The sequence below is a fragment of the Juglans microcarpa x Juglans regia genome, chromosome 1D (assembly GCF_004785595.1).
Source record: "Juglans microcarpa x Juglans regia isolate MS1-56 chromosome 1D, Jm3101_v1.0, whole genome shotgun sequence".
Lineage (NCBI taxonomy): Eukaryota > Viridiplantae > Streptophyta > Magnoliopsida > Fagales > Juglandaceae > Juglans > Juglans microcarpa x Juglans regia.
In genome coordinates, this window is record NC_054594.1 from 43,906,678 (window position 1) to 43,925,588 (window position 18,911).

General features: G+C 34.0%; 2 protein-coding genes across 7 annotated transcripts; both read left to right on the forward strand.

Annotated features, from left to right (window-relative positions):
- Nucleotides 1-6,746: 6,746 nt before the first annotated feature.
- LOC121258556 (boron transporter 4-like) lies at nt 6,747-12,128 on the forward strand. Of its 6 annotated transcripts, none has more exons than XM_041160100.1 (15): nt 6,755-6,900; nt 7,667-7,778; nt 8,292-8,398; nt 8,497-8,579; nt 8,745-8,937; nt 9,027-9,165; nt 9,254-9,419; nt 9,501-9,667; nt 9,824-9,997; nt 10,086-10,181; nt 10,268-10,384; nt 10,609-10,931; nt 11,353-11,632; nt 11,711-11,848; nt 12,043-12,128. In XM_041160100.1, exons 3-15 carry the CDS (start codon nt 8,295-8,297, stop codon nt 12,064-12,066), a joined length of 2,004 nt encoding a protein of 667 aa, XP_041016034.1. In that variant the 5' UTR covers nt 6,755-6,900; nt 7,667-7,778; nt 8,292-8,294; the 3' UTR covers nt 12,067-12,128. The 6 variants fall into 6 exon arrangements, with proteins under 6 accessions (XP_041016027.1, XP_041016034.1, XP_041016042.1 ...); XM_041160108.1 differs by having other exon boundaries at nt 8,295-8,398; XM_041160114.1 differs by lacking the exon at nt 6,755-6,900 and adding an exon at nt 6,927-7,579.
- A 3,106-nt stretch (nt 12,129-15,234) lies between these two features.
- Nucleotides 15,235-15,600, forward strand: LOC121261839. Its single transcript, XM_041164237.1, has one exon. The coding sequence runs from the start codon at nt 15,235-15,237 to the stop codon at nt 15,598-15,600; it is 366 nt and encodes a 121-aa protein (XP_041020171.1).
- Nucleotides 15,601-18,911: the final 3,311 nt, after the last annotated feature.

Consider the following 18,911-nt stretch of genomic DNA (forward strand, 5'->3'; position numbering starts at 1 on the left):
GATCTGAACCATGTACTAGTATCAGGGGAGGTGACTAAATCTATTTGGAGGAGATGTGCTAGTCAAGTGGGGCTGTTGCGATATGATTTTGGATCCTGGGTTGAGATGGTGATTGCATGGTATAACAGAGCATCAAAGAGGTCAACCCGTGGCCTGTTATTTGGCATAATTCCTGCCATTGTCACCTAGGTTCTATGGACTAGGAGCTGTAGTGCTAGGATGGAAGGTAGAATATAGTCGGTGGAAAAGATGTGGAGTAAAGTTAAATTTTGGATTGCAAAAATCAGTGAGAAGGCTCATGGTCATTAGGTGATCTCTGGTCAAGATGAGAGATTGCTAATTGAGTTCAATATCAACATGAGACCTGCATATAGGCAGCGTATGGTACCTGTTTATTAGTGTCGACCAAAACAAGGATGGATTAAACTAAGTACGGATGGCAGTAGAAGGGGCAACCCAGGGAGAACTAGAGCAGGGGGTGTTTTAAGGGATGAAAATGGCAACTTGATAAAAGCTTTCTCTACTCCACTTGATAATGGGACAAATAACCATGCAGAATTTATAGGTTTACTCATAGGAGTGAGAACTTTCTGTTTACTTGGATTGAATTATGTGGAAATAGAGTTGGATTCAAAGATAGTAGTAAATTGGCTTCAGTTGGCTAAGTGCCTGGTGTGGTACCTAGAGGACTTTTGGGATGAGCTTATGGGATTGCTTAAAATGATTTACTATCTATCATGTCTATAGGCAAGGTAATGCGCCAGCAAATTATTTGGCTTGACTTGCGTCGGATGATGGTGCTATAATATCTTCATGGAGTAATTGGGAATTGGTTCCTCCTCTGTTGAGAGGTCTTCTAAGAACCGATAAAACTGGTCTCCCATACATAAGATAGTACTTAATGTCTATAGTTGGATGTGGCTTGCATTGTTATTTTTTTGATTCATAGTTGAGTTGTTTGTTTCTTGGTTGGATGTAAGCACGGTTATACTTCACCAAAAAGTGAGTTTTTTTTTTTTTTGAATAAATTCGGGGACGGATCACTATTGTACATGTGATCTGGACTATTAATAAATAAATAAATAAATAAAATCTAACTTGACCATGTCAAGTCCATTTGGCTGGTTTGGACACTAAACTCTTTGGTCCAATGATTTGAGTTTGCCATGATATCCATTATAGTTATAAAAAAAAAGAAAAATCGATATTTCATTTTCCCGGTGTGGTGTGAAGAAAAATTGCAAATTGATTTTTCAACTCTTTGACAGACTTCAATCACGGCATTGGCATGGTATTAAAATTGCTGAATAGAAAGTTCTATCAATTATATCATGTTTTGAAAATAGAAAATAACTTGTTTTATAGTAATATTTTATTCGCTAGCTTGTAGAACTGATGGGTTCCATCTATTTATTATTATTATTATTATTATTATTATTTTAATATTTTATCTTGTCTCTCGGAGAACCTCTTTTTTTGTTCAGATTTTTTTATAAACTTTTAAATATGTCATAACCACTTAGATTGTGCATGTGGTGTCCATCCAATAGCCATTGCATAATTTGAAGTGGAGTACTCCTATTTTATGCCTTTTGTTTTCTTTCGTTATTTTTTATTTTTTATTTTTTAATATACTTGGTCATTAGCTTCTCTTGCCTAGTTGCCTTTTTTCTTCCAAACTTGTAAGCATCCATCCAAAGTACCATTGACCAAGGAAGCCAAATGCATATTTGTTCAGTCGTTTTCATGGAAACGACGATTCACTTGATCCTTGTTTCTTTGTCTGTATGGTGAATTGCTCAATTTTAAATTCCCCCCATCATGCTTGGATATTCATCGTATTTAAAAAAAAAAAAAAAAAAAAAAAAAAACCACTCCCTCCCCCCCTCCATCTCATTTTAGTTTATTTTTTTAAAAGTCGAAATAGTACTTGTAACCTTGTTAAAATTGGATAGTCTTCCTTCTTCAACCTTTTTTCTTTTTCTTTTTTTCTATCAAGCTTTAAAAATAACGATTCGAAGTAAATTTTTTGCTTTTTTCAAAAACAGTATATTAATTTTGTTCTTAATTAATACTAATCTTATATATATTTTTTTTTTCCAATTTATATCATATTATTGCAAATTAAGACACTTATATTAGCACGAAAATATCTTTGATTTTTTATTCGAAGTCTTATATTCTTAATTACCAGAAATTAAAAATCGTTTTCTCGTCAATGCTTCATGCAACCAAAGACAAAATCTAATTAAATATCTTGCCAAATTGCAACGTACCGTGTACTCACGGATCAGCCAGTCATCCGTATACCGCTGCATGCGTCCATTCTGTGTGCCATCATTACATTTTTTTAAATATCTTTTAAACATATTTAAATATTTTTAAAAAATAAAAAAATATAAATATATTAATAATCATTTCTTTAATTATTAAAATATTTTAAAAAAATTTAAATGCATGAACGGTTAAAATAAAAAAATAAATTAAGACAACATAGTAATATTATTCATATTATTATCTCTAGTTGGTTGAGGATCACTGAGAACGCATAATATATAGATATACATGGAGTCTCCAACGAATTAAATTGCGAAACATGTGCGTTAATTCTTCAGATCGATCAGAGGTGTAGTAAACATGCATGAATTTTCAACGGCTGCGGGCACGATATACAGTGGCAGAGAAGCAGAAGAGATTTCTTATTGTTGTTCCTCTTGTAAAACAACAGAAGAATTTTTTATTAAAAGGAGGTAGAGGCTTCATAAGTAGAATATGTGCATGAGCATGTGCAAAAGATTTATTCAATTCCATAAAAAATGGTTAAACACGTTCTTGTTGAACATAAGAGTTCAACGTTCGTGCAGCTTCATAAGAACAAGTAGGAATAGACTTGTGATTAATAAATTCATCCCAAAAGTCCTTAAGACGAGTAAAATAATTACTCACCAAAAGAGAACCATTATAAAGAGAAGAAATCGATTTCGATAATTGAAAAATGTGAGGTCTATTTTTCTGAGAAAATCGTTCCTTAAGATTTGACCAGATCTCACAAGCATTTGTAATATACAAGATACTAGAAGAGATTTTAGGAGAAACAAAGTTTAAAATCCAATATATCACCATATTGTTACATCTGAGCTATGGAGAAATGAGAGAATCTGTTGGATCCGAAGGTTTAGGAATAGATCCATCAACAAATCCAAGCTTGTTCTTTGCCGAGAGGGCCATAGACATCGAACAAGACCAATCAAAGTAGTTCTCACCAAGAAGAGGTTACGTGACCAAAAGAACACTAGGACTATCACTAGGATGAAGAAAATAAAGAGAAATGGCATCCTTGAAGACTGATTTGTGAGATGGTGTCATGGAAGTAATAAAAAAAAGGACGTCTGATACCATATAAAATGTAAACCCTAGCAGAATACAAAGGGGCAAAAACATAGCATGACAAGGGATGAAACCCTAGCAGAGCAAAAGTTGAGACAGAGAAGCTTTTGGAAAAAAAAAAAAAAAAAAGGCTAAAAATGAATTGTTATTTACATCTACGTACAGTGACCTGTATTTATAGTAGTACATAAAGAAATAAAAATACATGTGACTAACATGTGATACAAAGATGAATAAAATAATTAAATAATTAAAAGAATAACTTTAATTCGTGATAAAACTCAATAAAACATCGTAACTCTAAATATTTTACTTTTATGCAAAGATATATTAAGATATTCTTAGTATCAAAACGGAACTTAGCATTATGCTAAATGATATGATATGAAATAACTGGAGGATAATTATAGATAAAAAATAGTGTCTCTATTATTTAATATCATATATATATATATATATATATTACAGAATGATGAGTCGATAATAACTAAAAAGATGATGAATAATGTTTTTTTTACTAAACAGTACTCTATTTTTAAATAAAAAAATATTATTTATCACACTTTTGATTATTTTTTATATATGATCATATTCTAATAAAATATTAAATGATTGAGATATATAAAGAACAAATAACATGTAATATTCTAATAATTTAATATCACAACAAAAAATAGAAAAGGATGATGATTAAAAAATGATCATATTATCTTTATATATAGCTAGGTTGGAAAAACTGCATGTTTGGGAATCAAAATGATTAATAACTGTAGCAAGTGGTTACATGAGTACGTGACGATCTCTAAATTAGGGATTGTACGTAGAATGAATGCATGCAATTTTGAATTGCTAAACTACAAGCAGTATTATTTGACTCTACTAGTTATAAGTAGGGTTTAAGTACTTTTTCTCTCACGTCACTTTCCCACAGACGTACTAAATAATTAATTAAGCTGCTAATTAACTATAACCTAAACCAAACAAAATAGTCATCCATATCATTGGAGTAAGTCCAACGTCCTATGTACGTACTGTAACTGGCGACTTATAACATTCCATTCAATATATGAGTCGTGCTACACTCATTCAGATTGTAGCCTGACAAATTGTCCCGATAAAATTAATTAATGTCTTTATTTTTAATTTTTTTTTTGTACATTTTTTTATATTCTTAAATAGTTTAAAAAAATCACAATATCATTAAAAAGTAATTTTTAATCAGTAAATAAAAAAAATTATCTGAACGGACCCATCATAGAGAGAAGTAGCATTATTCTTCAATATATATTGGTCTCGTGTGCATGTAACATGCACGTACGTACGGGGGAGAGCCCTCGATAGGTTAATTAATTTCCGATCCACTATCCAAATAGATAATTAAACTCGTAACTAGGGAGACTGGTGCGGTTTAGATAACAAGTTGAGATTAGATGAATTGAGATAAAAGTTAAAAGTTAAAATAATATTGTTAGAATATAATTTTTTATATTATTATTGTTTTAATATTTGAAATATATAATTGAATTGTTTATTATATTTTATGTAAAAATTTAAAAAAATTATAATAATTAGATAAAAATAAGTTGAGATCATTCATCTATCAAAATCGTAATTATTATTCTCTTAAACTTTAATCGGAGTCTTCTTTCTTTTCTTTTTTTCTTTTTTTTCCTTTCTTTTACAGACAATCACGTACTTACGTGAAAAAAATATGATATTTATCCTCAGAAATAAAATTAAGGGAATTACGTAACTTTAAATAAAGAAAAAAAAATTAAGGGCGGCAACAAAAGTATAGTCCTCTTCCTCATAAGAATTGGTTTAACCTCTCCGGCCTGATCTCCTGCCAAACAAATTTGGGAAAAAATAATTAAGGAAGCAATTAGGATAATCGATAGTAACTTAAGAAATGGTTTATGATAATCATCTGGAAAAGTGGTGTTGGAGACGCTGGCTAAATATTCTGACAACTTAATTGATATGACAGATTAATTATATAATTATATGATCTTAGGAGTCAGCTTCGGTCTACCTTATTAAGGATATCTTTGTCAGCATTCATTTCAAGTGCTTTAACAGAAAAAACTAATAAATAATGAAATGTACAATTTCTAGAGAAAAAAATACTTTAGACAATTTTATTGTACAGATAATTTTATTATAAAGAATATTTCAGATCTTATAAAATCACATCAGTTTATAAATTTATTTTATATAATATCTTTATATATGTAGCAGTTCATTTTATCGAGATCATTAAATATGGAAGCACCCGTATATTATTATCGGAATGCAATGATTTGATAACCACATTATATGTGTGTTCTAAAGTATTAGTTTGACCACATCTTTTAATAATTTATGAGTAATATTAGATATAATCATGAGTTGTGTAAGTATCACACGTTTTTTTTAAAAAGATATGGTTTATTATTACAAAATTAATTTTTTCATGTGAATCTTATATTTGTTCACTTTTTTTAAAAGGAATGCACGACACTTGTACACTTTATGATTGAGTTAGAGCTTATGATTGTTTTAAATTTGACAACTTGTATAGTTGTCATGACTGCAACTTCTATTTAATTAGATACTATATTTAGCCACTATACACATAAGTGAAAACCACCGTATTAATTGAAATTGAGATCTTTAGGTAAGAAAAAGATAAGGTAAGTTCTTAATATATAAAATATTGTTTGCCTTCAAATTCAAAGAGGAAATTGAGTTGCCAAATATATACACTCAAACGAAAGGTTGACGAGTGTCTCTGCAGATAAAGATTTATTTTAAAATTTAATGATGTCTGATTAAAATTTTTAAATAGTATCCTCACACAAATATTTTAAGAGAAATATTTTAGACAAAAAGTGAATATATAAAAATAAATTTATAAAGTGATATGACTTGATGTAATACGTTAGATTGTAAAATTATTTTTATTATAAATTAGATCTAACGGATCATATGAAATTACGTTATTTTGTAAGTTTATTTTTATATAATTTATTTACGTATGTAGCACTTTTCATATTTTAATATCGCATGTATATCTACGTAAGAAAATCTAATTTTATCAGATAATTTAAAAAAGTCTCGACTTAAAATGTTTGCAATATTATAAGTACTGGAATTTCTACTTTAGTTGAGCTGAGACCCGAAATCCATTGATAAGTGATTATGCACTTTGAGGGAGTCCACCTTCCAGCTATAAAATGGAGGAATTTTCAACATTTTTTTATTTTATTAAAAATAATACCCCAATAAAATTAATTTTAACGTAATGTTTTTTAGCAGATGGCTGATTAAGACGGTCACAATAAAGAAAATTTGCGAGGAAAACAATCACCCGCCGCCAACCACGGAATGGTGCCAGTTGGACCCTCGCGGGTCATTTATAAAAGACGTGGGACATTTGCCTCCGCTTCACCTTCCACCCTAAAGCCGCCAATGGAGACTGAAGCACACACCTTTTGAGTTTCCGGCGAGTCTTTCGGCCATCCATCCGGCAATGTAAACTCTCCTCGGTTCACTTTTTTTTTTTCTTTTTTTTTTTGCGCTTCATCGAAATCTGCTATCCGTTTCTTTTGTTATCATTATTATTTTTTATAAAGTCATAATATTTTTATACTGTGCATGGTTGTGCTTTCTACCCAACGTACCAAGTTTCTCCCCATCGTGTGATTTCTATTAAACTGACCAAGGAGAACTTCTTGCTCTGGAAGGCTCAGAGGAAACCCTACCATTCTCAATTTGTTACTGCTACTGCTTCTGACGGCTCCATCACCTCTTCCTAATTCTGACTTTTCTCTTTAGAGTAATATGGAAACACAGAGTGCATATATGGTTTTCCTCCTTTATAATCTTCAGGAGTTAGAGGCGTGTATTGATGATAATACTTGTAAAGATTACACAGGACAACAAGGACTCACTCTCAGATAGAGTTCGTGATTCAGTCAACCCGAGGTCAATCAGATTTAGATCATTATTCTCAATGTTGTGTTATATGGTCCGTCGAATCTTAGTTATTCGATGAAAATGAAATGAAGGGTTTGGTTGGATTGTTATATTTAATGGGAAAAGGGAAATGTGTTTAATGATTGACATGTTTGGTTACCGAGAAAATGTTTCAAAAGAAAGGCGATGGAAATAAGAACTCAAATTTCTTCTTGTTTTTATTGCAAGAAGCGAGGTAAACGGACAGATGACCACAACTGAGCCTAATAGAACTAGTTGTCGCTCTTCGTTTTGATGAGTCCTTTTGTTGTTTGGGATGCAGAGATACAGAGAAGAAAAAGAGTCTCTTTTTCTGTCTTTTACTCTCCTCTCATCTGACAAACAGACTATTATGAGGAAAATATTCCAGTCAAATTTCTTGGAGGAGTGAAAGGGTGACTTTTAATACACAAGAAAAGCGTTCTCTGCTTGATAAACTCTTTGCATGGAATTATTTTTTTCATTAAATTTTACATATCATTTTAATTCCTTACCTGTTTTCCTATTGTTCTCGCATTCTCATTAAAAATGTTTATTTTTTTCACTTTGTTGCGGAGTTTCTGGTTTATTTTTTTTAATCGTTCCAGGCCAGGATTTTATCAATTTGAGATCTTTTAAGTCACATCTTTCAGAACTTTCGAGTTGCGCGGTTCTTCTTTTTTTTTTTTTCTCTCTTTTTTTCTCTTCTTAATGTCATTTTTTAGAGATTTATTTTCTCTGTTTCGTTGATTTGTTTTCTCAATGATTCGGAGAGTTTTTTTCGTGCTTTGGTAATTGATTTCTCATATTCTCTGTTTCACTTACATTTGATCTCTCGCCATTTTTTTATACGCCTTTCGTATTTAAAAAATAATCCGAATCATACTTTCTTTGAAGTTTAATTGTGGGATTTTTTTTTCATATTTTAGCGGATGGAGAACTTCAAAGCTCCTTTCAGAGGAATTGCAAATGATGTCAGAGGAAGAGCACGGTGTTATAAGCAAGATTGGATTGGAGGACTTCGTGCAGGAAATGGGTAAATTTTAGCGTCTATTTTACACCCACAGTTGGAAATGCACAACTTCATCACCAGGATTTGCATTTTTACTTCAGTTTCCTTCTATTTTGTTATAGGATACTAGCCCCAACTACCTATATCTTCTTTGCTTCTGCTCTTCCGGTGATTGCCTTTGGCGAGCAACTAAGCAGAGATACTGGTTAGTAATCTATGCTACTTCTTCAGTGTATTGTTCAATCGCTGAGAAGGTAGTGGGAAGGAAAACGAAAGCCAGATATTAAGGCTTTATATTTTTTATTTGGTGAACTCTTTATATTTTTTATTTGGTGAACTCGAAAGTAATACAAATGTATACTGCATTCAGATGGAAGCTTGAGCACCGTGGAAACTTTAGCTTCTACTGCTATTTGCGGTATAATACACGCAATTTTTGGAGGACAACCTCTTCTAATATTGGGAGTTGCAGAACCAACTGTTATTATGTACACCTATTTGTACAACTTTGCCAAAGGGAGGGATGATTTGGGACGCGAACTCTTCTTGGCTTGGGCTGGATGGTAAGAGGAATGAACCTTCCTTTGGTTTTCAAAAATGTCTGCTTCATGATTTTGACGAAACTTTGATAATATTGATATAACTTCTGCAGGGTTTGTGTTTGGACAGCTCTCTTGCTGTTTCTTCTTGCAATATTCAATGCCTGCACTGTCATCAGTAGGTTTACGAGGATTGCAGGCGAGCTTTTTGGCATGTTGATTGCTATTCTCTTTATTCAAGAGGCCATCAAGGTAAGACCAGTCAAGATAGCGAAAAAATATTTGTAGAATATTGTTACAAAGCTGTTTGAGAAATGTAACTGGTGACTTCAAACTGCAGGGTATGATTGGTGAGTTTGAAATTCCCAAAGCTGGGGATCCAAAGTCAGAGAAGTATCAATTTCCATGGATTTACACAAATGGATTACTGGGGATCATATTTACTTTTGGTCTACTCTACACTGCCCTAAAGAGCAGAAAGGCGAGGTCATGGTGGTATGGCACAGGTTTGTCAAGCGAGATTTGAGTTGTGTTGTCAGTAAAATAAGATACAGGCTGATTCTCAAATATTTTACTTTGTTCTATAGGGTGGTTTAGAAGTTTTGTGGCAGACTATGGGGTTCCTTTAATGGTTGTAGTGTGGACGGCACTGTCATTCAGTGTACCAAGCAAAGTTCCATCTGGTGTTCCGAGAAGGCTCTACAGCCCTCTTGCCTGGGAATCTGCATCTTTACACCATTGGTCTGTAGTACAGGTAAACTCAGATTTTTACCTTCTTCTCCACCTTGAGCTTTTGTCCAGAAAATTTCATGTCTTAGTTCAAACAAATGTGTCATACTCTCAAAGAAGTTATAAGATTGGCATATCCTTCTGTGTGTGTTCAAAACATATTGATGCATCTCTGCTGTAGGACATGGGCAAGGTTTCTCCAGCATACATCTTTGCAGCTTTTATTCCTGCTGTGATGATTGCGGGGCTTTACTTTTTCGACCACAGTGTTGCTTCACAGATGGCACAACAAAAGGAGTTCAATCTTAAGAACCCTTCTGCTTATCATTACGATATCTTATTGCTGGGATTTATGGTATGTATCCATACTTGTTTGTGTTGCTGGTTATTTTCTTTTTACAGTTATCAAGACTTGCATTTATATTTGGAAAACATTGTCTCAGACTCTGCTTTGTGGATTGATGGGGCTACCTCCTTCAAATGGCGTCCTGCCGCAGTCCCCCATGCACACCAAGAGCCTTGCCGTTCTCAAAAGGCAGGTGAGTTTTTAGACAACCATAATAACTTGGTATTGTTGGTAATCAACTTGACTAGAGGAGTAATTGAATTGATCCATGGGTTGCAGTTGATGCGAAGGAAGATGGTGGAAAGTGCCAAGGAAAGCATAAAGCAGAAAGCTAGCAACTCTGAAATCTATGGCAAGATGCAAGCTGTGTTCATAGAAATGGATGGCACTGCAGCAGTACGTCCTCTAGTTACTACCAAAATCTTTAAAATTTTCTTCCAGACCATATTTCTCTGAAAATTCGAAGTTGATATAATTTATTAACTTTGAACTGGTCATTTCTGTACCATGAAGTTGTTCACGTTATCTCAATACATCCCCACCCATTCCCCCCAGAACCCATCTGCTTACAAAATTCTATATGCAAGTGGTTGCTTAATCCTGAAAAATTTGTCTTGCAGTCTACTTTAGTGGTTAAAGAGCTGGAAGACTTGAAGGAAGCAGTAATGAAAGGTGAAAATAGCAGTGAAAGTGCAAAGGGATCATTTGAACCTGAGAAGCACATTGATGCATACCTGCCTGTCCGAGTTAATGAGCAGAGAGTGAGCAATCTCTTACAGTCACTCCTTGTGGCAGCATCAGTTGGTGCTATGCCTCTAATAAAGAAGATTCCAACTTCAGTGCTTTGGGGATATTTTGCTTACATGGCCATTGACAGTCTTCCTGGGAACCAGTTTTGGGAAAGGATTTCATTTCTCTTCATAACGCCTGGCCGGCGTTACAAGTAAGTTATAATAATTTTCAAGTAGATGAGAATCCATTACATTTTTAACATAGATTAGAAAATTTAGCTTTAGTAAATTCGAACCAATATAACATACATAATGGCTTTGTTCTCTGGAAGGTATGGAGTTGTTGAATGGCATGAAGATTCAAGGAAATAGACATTACTTATGATAATTTCATCTCAACCGCATCCTAATTGAACACAATAAGCCTGATGATATTCAAATGTAGCAAAGATCACATCATTATTTTGGCAAATATGCACAAAATTTAGCATCCAATTATATTCCTGCTGTGACTGAAATATTGAATTCCTTTACTGGAGATGCACTTTATCTTTCTCACAAAGTTCTATATACAAATGGTAGCCAATAATATTTACTAATTCCTGTTATGCGGATGGATATCTGTTGGCACAGGGTCTTGGAAGGGGTTCATGCATCATTTGTGGAGTCAGTACCATTTAAGTACATGGCCATATTTACGATCTTCCAGATTATATATTTCCTGGTCTGTTTTGGTATAACATGGATTCCTATTGCTGGAATCTTGTTCCCCTTGCCATTCTTCGTTCTTTTAAGCATAAGACAGCATATTCTTCCCAAGCTGTTTCAACCACATCATTTGCGGGAACTGGATGCAGCTGAATATGAGGAAGTCACTGGTGCCCCAAGAGTTTCCATCAGCCTATCGTTTAATGTATGTCTCACCTGTTTTCTCACTGTTGATGATATATTTTTGTTATTAACCCTACAAATTCTTAATATATTATCTTAGGAAAGGGAAGCACAGCATCTTGGAAATGGGGATAGTGGAGTGGAAATTTGTGATGCTGAGATATTAGATGAACTGACAACAAGCAGGGGGGAATTGAAGGTTAGAAATTTTAGCTTCAGGGAAGAGAAATGTGACCAGGTAAGATATCACTGCTTCTCTTTCACTATCTCTATTCAGTAAAAACTTCTCTATCATGTCACACACAATAATGCATTTTCGTGGGGGTTTGATTCAACATGTTTTTAAGTACATAATCCTGCATTCAACCGTGTGCATGGGAGACTAGATATTCAATATTGATCACACTCTGGTATATTATGTTGTTTTTGCAGGTTCATCCAGGGGATTACAGTTGAGTGAAAGATGAGTTCGATTGCCATCGAAATGGGAAAGCCTGATAATGAAGAAGATGATACTTTAATCCTTAGATAGCAATATACAGAATACCATACTTAGGCCTAATTTGGGTATTGAGAATACCTTATGTATTCTCATAATATCTCATTACTATTTATTATTTTATTATTATTTTTTTACATACTTTTTACTACTATTTAATATTTTATTATTATTTTTTTACCATTTACAGAATACCTAAGAATACCTCACCATCCAAACACAACTATTAAGCTTTAATTGAAAAAAACAATTAATTTTGTGCAGCTAGTAATTGATAGCATGGACTAAAAGGAGAGCAATCATCTCCACTTTTCCCCATGGTAGCAAGTCCCTATATGAGTAAAACAACCCAAAGAGGGACATATAAAAAGCAAAGAACAAGGGAGTTAGAGAGTTAACACCCGCACTTTCATTCTCCAAGTAAAACAATGTCTACAGTATATGCATACATCTATCTATGTGTGTCACTTCCAGTGTGTGCGCATTCATAGTTGGGATTAGGACTTCAAAATAAATCAATCTATTTGATAGCCTGCTCGGTACTTATCCGGTTAAACTTGAATTGAATTTGACTTGTGAAAAAAAAACTCGTTCATGAAATTAGATTCTTGCTCGATTAGTAAATGACATATACCTAGGGGTGCAAATAGTCCGGTCTGGTCTAGTCGGTCCGACCTAATTTTTTTTCTTTTTTATTTTTTTAAATAATTAATAAAAAAAATTATTTAAAATACTAAATTAAATTAAGTGACTTATTAATGTGGATTAAGTAACAAATTCAATAAAAAAATATTTTATATGGTCAATGATAATAAATTAGATGAAAATTATATTATTAATTTATATAATTACTATATAATTAACTAATTGATATTATATATTAGTTAATTCATAGAATATTAACAAGTGTTAATAACATATTTAAAATTTTATATTGTTAATAGTGATAGGTTAAATGAAGATATATATAAAATATTGTTAATTTATAGAATATTAACAAGTATTAATAACATATTTAAAATTTTATATTGTTAATTGTATAATTATTATATATAAAAAATATATATATTTTTCATTCAGTCCGGTCTGGTCCGGAAAAACCCTGGACTGTGGACCGGACCGAAACTTTTCGGTTCTCTAAAATGTGGACCGAGACCGACCGGACCAAGTCTCGATCCGGTCCGGTCCAGACCGAGACGATCGGTCCGGTCGGTCCGACCAGACCGTTTATCACCCCTACATATACCTGACAAAACTCGAATCGAAAGGTTCGTTAAGGCCCGCTCATTTATGCTCAACTTGACTAAAACTTATTCATATATTGATAAATATATACATACACCTATGTATATATACATATATATATGTATTAGCTAATAATATAAGCATAACATCTTTATAATTAAATATATAATATGTAACCTAATTACTTATGTTTATATAATTAATATACTTTATAGCTATATTTTATAATTTGTATAATAATTAGTGGATAATTTTTAATAAGTTTCATATATTATTATGTGGTAACAATATATGAAATAAATATATGATATCATATTATGTGTATGTATTAATAATTTATGTAGACATATAATATATTGTTATTATGGACGAATATCAATTAGTTAGATATTAATTATTTATAAATTTTTAAAATCTTGTAATTCAATAGAGATTCTACTTGTTAGTTGTACAAATTTAATATTAGATTTTTTTTAATTTAATTTATTAATTATTAAATCTTATTTAAAAAATTAAAAAAAATAAACAATTTGAGCTGAATTCTTTTTGAGATGAATTCAAGCTCGGATTTAAAATTCAACTCATCGAATCGAACTCAAATAAAGAATAAATAAAAAAATTCAAATTCAAGTACTTTCAATCGAATCGAACTCGACAAATCAAAGGCTTGTCGCGAAGTAGAGTGAGTTAGAAATGGGCTTTCAGTACATCAATGGGCCTTTATTAGAAACTTACGGGCTTTTAGTGCGCACTGTCTCTCTAACCGTCATGATTCATGAGTGTAGAATAATTACCTAACAGAAATCTAATCTTTCCTTTGACTTCAAGAAAAATTAATTACTTCTCCATAGTCCATCCCGCCAACTTGCTGGGTGATAAGTTCACATCTTTAAATTGAGTAAAATTATTTAAATAAAATGTTATAGTGTGTAGATTAAACTCTCTCTTTAGGACTGTTTAGATTTTGAGATAATAAATTCAGATAATTTATAAATAGTAATGAAATTTTTAAATTGAAATTTGTAAATAATAATAAAATCTCTTAAGAGTAATGCTACTTGTTATCTATTTTTTTATTATTTTATAATATGATATTAAATTTTTAAAAAGAATCAATTATTTAATGTCACTTTATGAAATAATGAAAAGATAATAAAAAAATAAATGATGAATTAAATGCACATTCTCTGTAGTACTGACAACGTTGAAAAAAAGTATAGGAGAAATAAAGCACAAAAGGATAAAACAACTTTGCTTTTTAATTGTATCGCTTAATTTGACTGCTTGATAAATTTATTTATTTTTTTTAATAATTAAAAAAGTGATTTTAAATATATTAAGATATTTTGTTATTTTTTTTAAATATTTAAATACATTAAAAAAAAAAAAAAAAACAGGCGGTAAACGTGAACGGGAGTCGGGACTGTGGGCGGCAGACTAGCCGGACTCAAAGCACAAAAATCAGTCAAAGTCATTGAAAAGCAATAAAAAAAGCTAAACAAAGGCCCCCACGAATAGACGCCTCGTCACTCCGCACCCTCCCTCTAGTCTGCTTCCTTAACCTTATCCACTTCCCTCCCTTATCACCTGCATTTCTTTTCCTTGTACTCCTTCTCTCCTGCTATTTCTGATTGTACTCCTAGCCCAAATTACCCTCTAAACTCATCCAAAGTCCTTTTAAGTCCCCAACGAACAACACTTGAAAATGAGAGCTTGTATGGATTCTTTGAGTTCTCGACTGCACTGAATACAATCCCTCACCTCTTACTACCTTCAAAGTTCAAAGCTCTTCCCCCTCTTCTCTACCATTCTTCCAAGTCACAGTTTCTCTCTCCTGAGTTATCTTCTTCAGTTTTTGTTTCTGCATTTGTCTCTTCCCAATGGCTTCCGCTCTCACTTCTTTCCGGCCGGCAGTGGTCCGGGCCTCCGCTTCTTTCTCTAACAAACCCGACCCGAATGTCCGGAAACCCGCATCGGCCAACTGGTGGGCCCCGCTCTTCGGCTGGTCCTCCGATGCGGACTACATAGACCCCACCGCCGGGGGTCCTTCAACTAACGAGACAGGTGTCTCGGACATGGAATCCGGCCAGCTTAGGTCCAGATTTGCGCTGGGGTGCTTCACGGAAGAAAAGGCGAAGCAGCTTCGGAGGAAGACCATGGAAAGCTCGGCGTTCCACGATATAATGTACCACTCGTCAATCGCGTCCCGGCTCGCCTCCGACATTTCTGAATCGTCCGAGAAGTAGTAGGTATCGGTGAAGATCCGGTAAGTCCCCCCCCCCCCCCCCCCCCCACCGCACGGTTCGGGTTATGAGGTCCTAGTCGTCAAGGTGCATGTTATTTGCCATATTTGGCTTGCAATTTGTCGAAATGATAAGAAGGGGAAAAAAAAGGAACTATTTTTATTTTTGCTTGTTGGAAATATTATTTTTTGGATGTTGTGAGGAGGACAATGTACTATTTTGCAGCATACTTTGGATTTTGGGACATTGGATCTTTTATTGGCAACTTTATTTTTTTCCTCTCTGTTTGCTTAAGTAATTAGTGGATTAAGAAATTAGTAAGAGAGAGAGAGAGAGAAATCTGATTAAACCATATCAGATTGAAGTTGAAAGTTGATGATCTGATTGGTTTTAGTCCGGACATGGTGTGCTTCATGAATCTGTAATCAAGTTAGTAAATTCTACATCATGTTAAACCCTGCCTTCAACTTTCACAGTTCTGAAGTATTATTGATCTTTTTCTTTGTACCACTGTCAAAAAGAGAGGGAAGGGGAAGGGAGGGGAGCCCCAAAGAATTCATTTTGGTATGAAGAATAAGAAAACCACGTTACTGACGGGATGTTAATGCTGAAGCCTAAGGTTACACCTTTTTTTGATTTTCAAAAATAGATTAATCAGAATGCCTGCATGCGGAGAACTGGAGATGGGTTGGGTTCATGGTTTAGATCTGGTCCCAAAATGTAAAAGCGCTCAAACCGATGTACCTTTAGATATTAAACTTTGGATGAGATCAGGCATATAATAAGGTTTTGAAACCAAAGGAGAGAACACATGATAAGGTTTTGAAAACAGGCCCACACAGAGGATAACGTTTTAATTTAAACTATGGTTATGTTTAGGCAGACCATTGTTTGGAATAGGTTATCCTGTGGGCTTTCTAGAGTGCATGGTTATGCTTTATTCCTTTGAACCGACACAGTCAATGTTTTATGTGTGAGTTGATAATGATGCCCAAACGTATGGACTTGGGTCCCCTGGTCCATTTGCGAGCCATCTCCTAAAACCATGCGGCACTGCTTTGATAAAAGAAAAATTCTATTATCAAATTGGTATGTAGAATATATTTAATAAAATATTTATATGACATAATTTAATTTGAAAGATAAATTTTAAATTTTAAATTTTATAAATTAAATTTTACCATTTCATTATATGCTATAAATATTGGTTCATAAGCCTAGAATAAGTCTTGATAAATTGCTTTGGAGTAGATGTTCTATTAATGGTGTAATTAGCAAGGATAGAAGCTACTCGAGCTGAACAACCTTGAATTATATGTGTATCAACCTGACATATGCACTCTGCCTTCTTGAAGCAAGACTCTCTACCAACAAATGAGTGCTGAGTGCTTTCATTGTTACATAATTCTCATTGAGGGTTGGAGCCCTTCATCATCTCGCGTAGTGCTTTAAATTTGAGCCATATTATGTGTTGTTGTGTTTTGTGGGCTTGGTCAACTTCACGCCCTTGGTATACAAGCGATCGCATGCACAGTAACTACAGGGGAGGGGGGGACCTCAAGCAATATTTTGAATATCGTACCGGAAGTCGTACCGGTCAAGGCACTAGAACGAAATATTTCGGTACCTGTACCGTTTCGTGTACCGTTTCGATATAGTCGATATATGAATAAATTATATATATATATAAATTAAATTCTAAAATAATAGTCTATATATGAATAAATTATATATAAACACATATATATATATAAATTATAAATAGTCTAGTTTGAATTGAGGGTTAAAAAATAAGCTTGTAGATTAAAAAAATTAAAAAAAATAAAAATTGAAGGCCGAAATATAGGCCTATACAGGCCGAAATTGAGATCGAAACGATCGGTTCCGGCTGGTATTTAGGCCAGTACGAAACATATAGAATACCTGTACTGGCCCAGCGGCCGGTACGGAAAATTTCAGTCGTACCGACCGGTACGGTACAAAATTCAAAACACTGACCTCAGGATCCGTTGATCCTCCGATATTTAAGTTAGTATGGTGAAAAAGAAGATGATAAACAGTAATGAAGATGAAAGTGAGGTGATAGTGATAGATTGACTGATTACCTTGTCCCTTGCTGGTAGTGTCCTATTTATAGTTACCGATCAGGTCTCCACCATAGTGGAGTGTTGCATAGCAAGGGATAATACGTGTGCGCTGTTGATTCACTGAGCTGCTCCTGTGCCATCTCCTTGTCGAGCCGTGAAGGGCTCAGACTTGCTGTGCGTTGTTCGGGCATTGGGTCGCATTGAATGCGGTATGTCTTCTGCTCTGGGCCGCATTGAATGCGGCATGGTTTTTGCCCTGGGCCGCATTAAATGTGGCATGTTTTATGTCCTGGGTCCCTTCCATTTGATGATGTATGCCATGTCCCTTCATTCTCAAGCCTTGCCTTTGTCCTCTATCCCGTCAGCCTGGCCTGACCTGGGTCTCTCTCCTGCCCGAGCCCTTATCCAGATTGTTTGTTTGACTCAGTCCATGTGATATGGCTGGGCCTTGCCTCTAGCCCAGTTCGACTCAGACCACATATCTGGGTTGTGATCTGGGCCCATCATTTGGCCCAGTATAAGGAATTTTCTCCCTTCACATTACACATCAGAACTTCTCATCATATTTACATATATACATACACACACACACACACATATATATATATATATATATATATTTATGGTTCTCAAATGGGACAGCCATTTCAATGGATCTCCTTAGGACCTTGACCATTGATCATTAGGTCCCTCATGTAGGTATAGCTTTGATCATTCTGGACAGTAATGGAACAAACTGGCAGATCGAGTTGCTCAAGTTCAAAACAATGTTCATCACGCACAGTAGCTTCAACAAGCTGCATCTGATTTCAGCGCACTCAACCACACGTGCATCCATGTTGACTGTTCCCAAATACCGACACGTACATATGATCTAGCTGCAATTGATTCCAAAGCTAGCTTTGCCCTCTTCCCATTTCCAATATTCAATGACTCATGGCTCTTCATAAACAATAGAATGATTGCCGACCAAAAGGAACAGAAGCAAAAAGAAAATGATAAAATACCCCATTTTGCATGGCTGGTTAACCATGCCAAGGATTTGAAGGCAACACTCAATCAAAAGCTCCCTAGCACGCACATGGGTTACCCATTATAAGATCACTCATCAAGCTGGTCCTTGATCACTTTTTTTTTAAAACAATTCTTTGTTTGGATTTTGCAGATTTTGATTCTGATGTTCTTGTGTTGATCAGCAGGAACCCTTGTGTATTGATCAGAAAACCG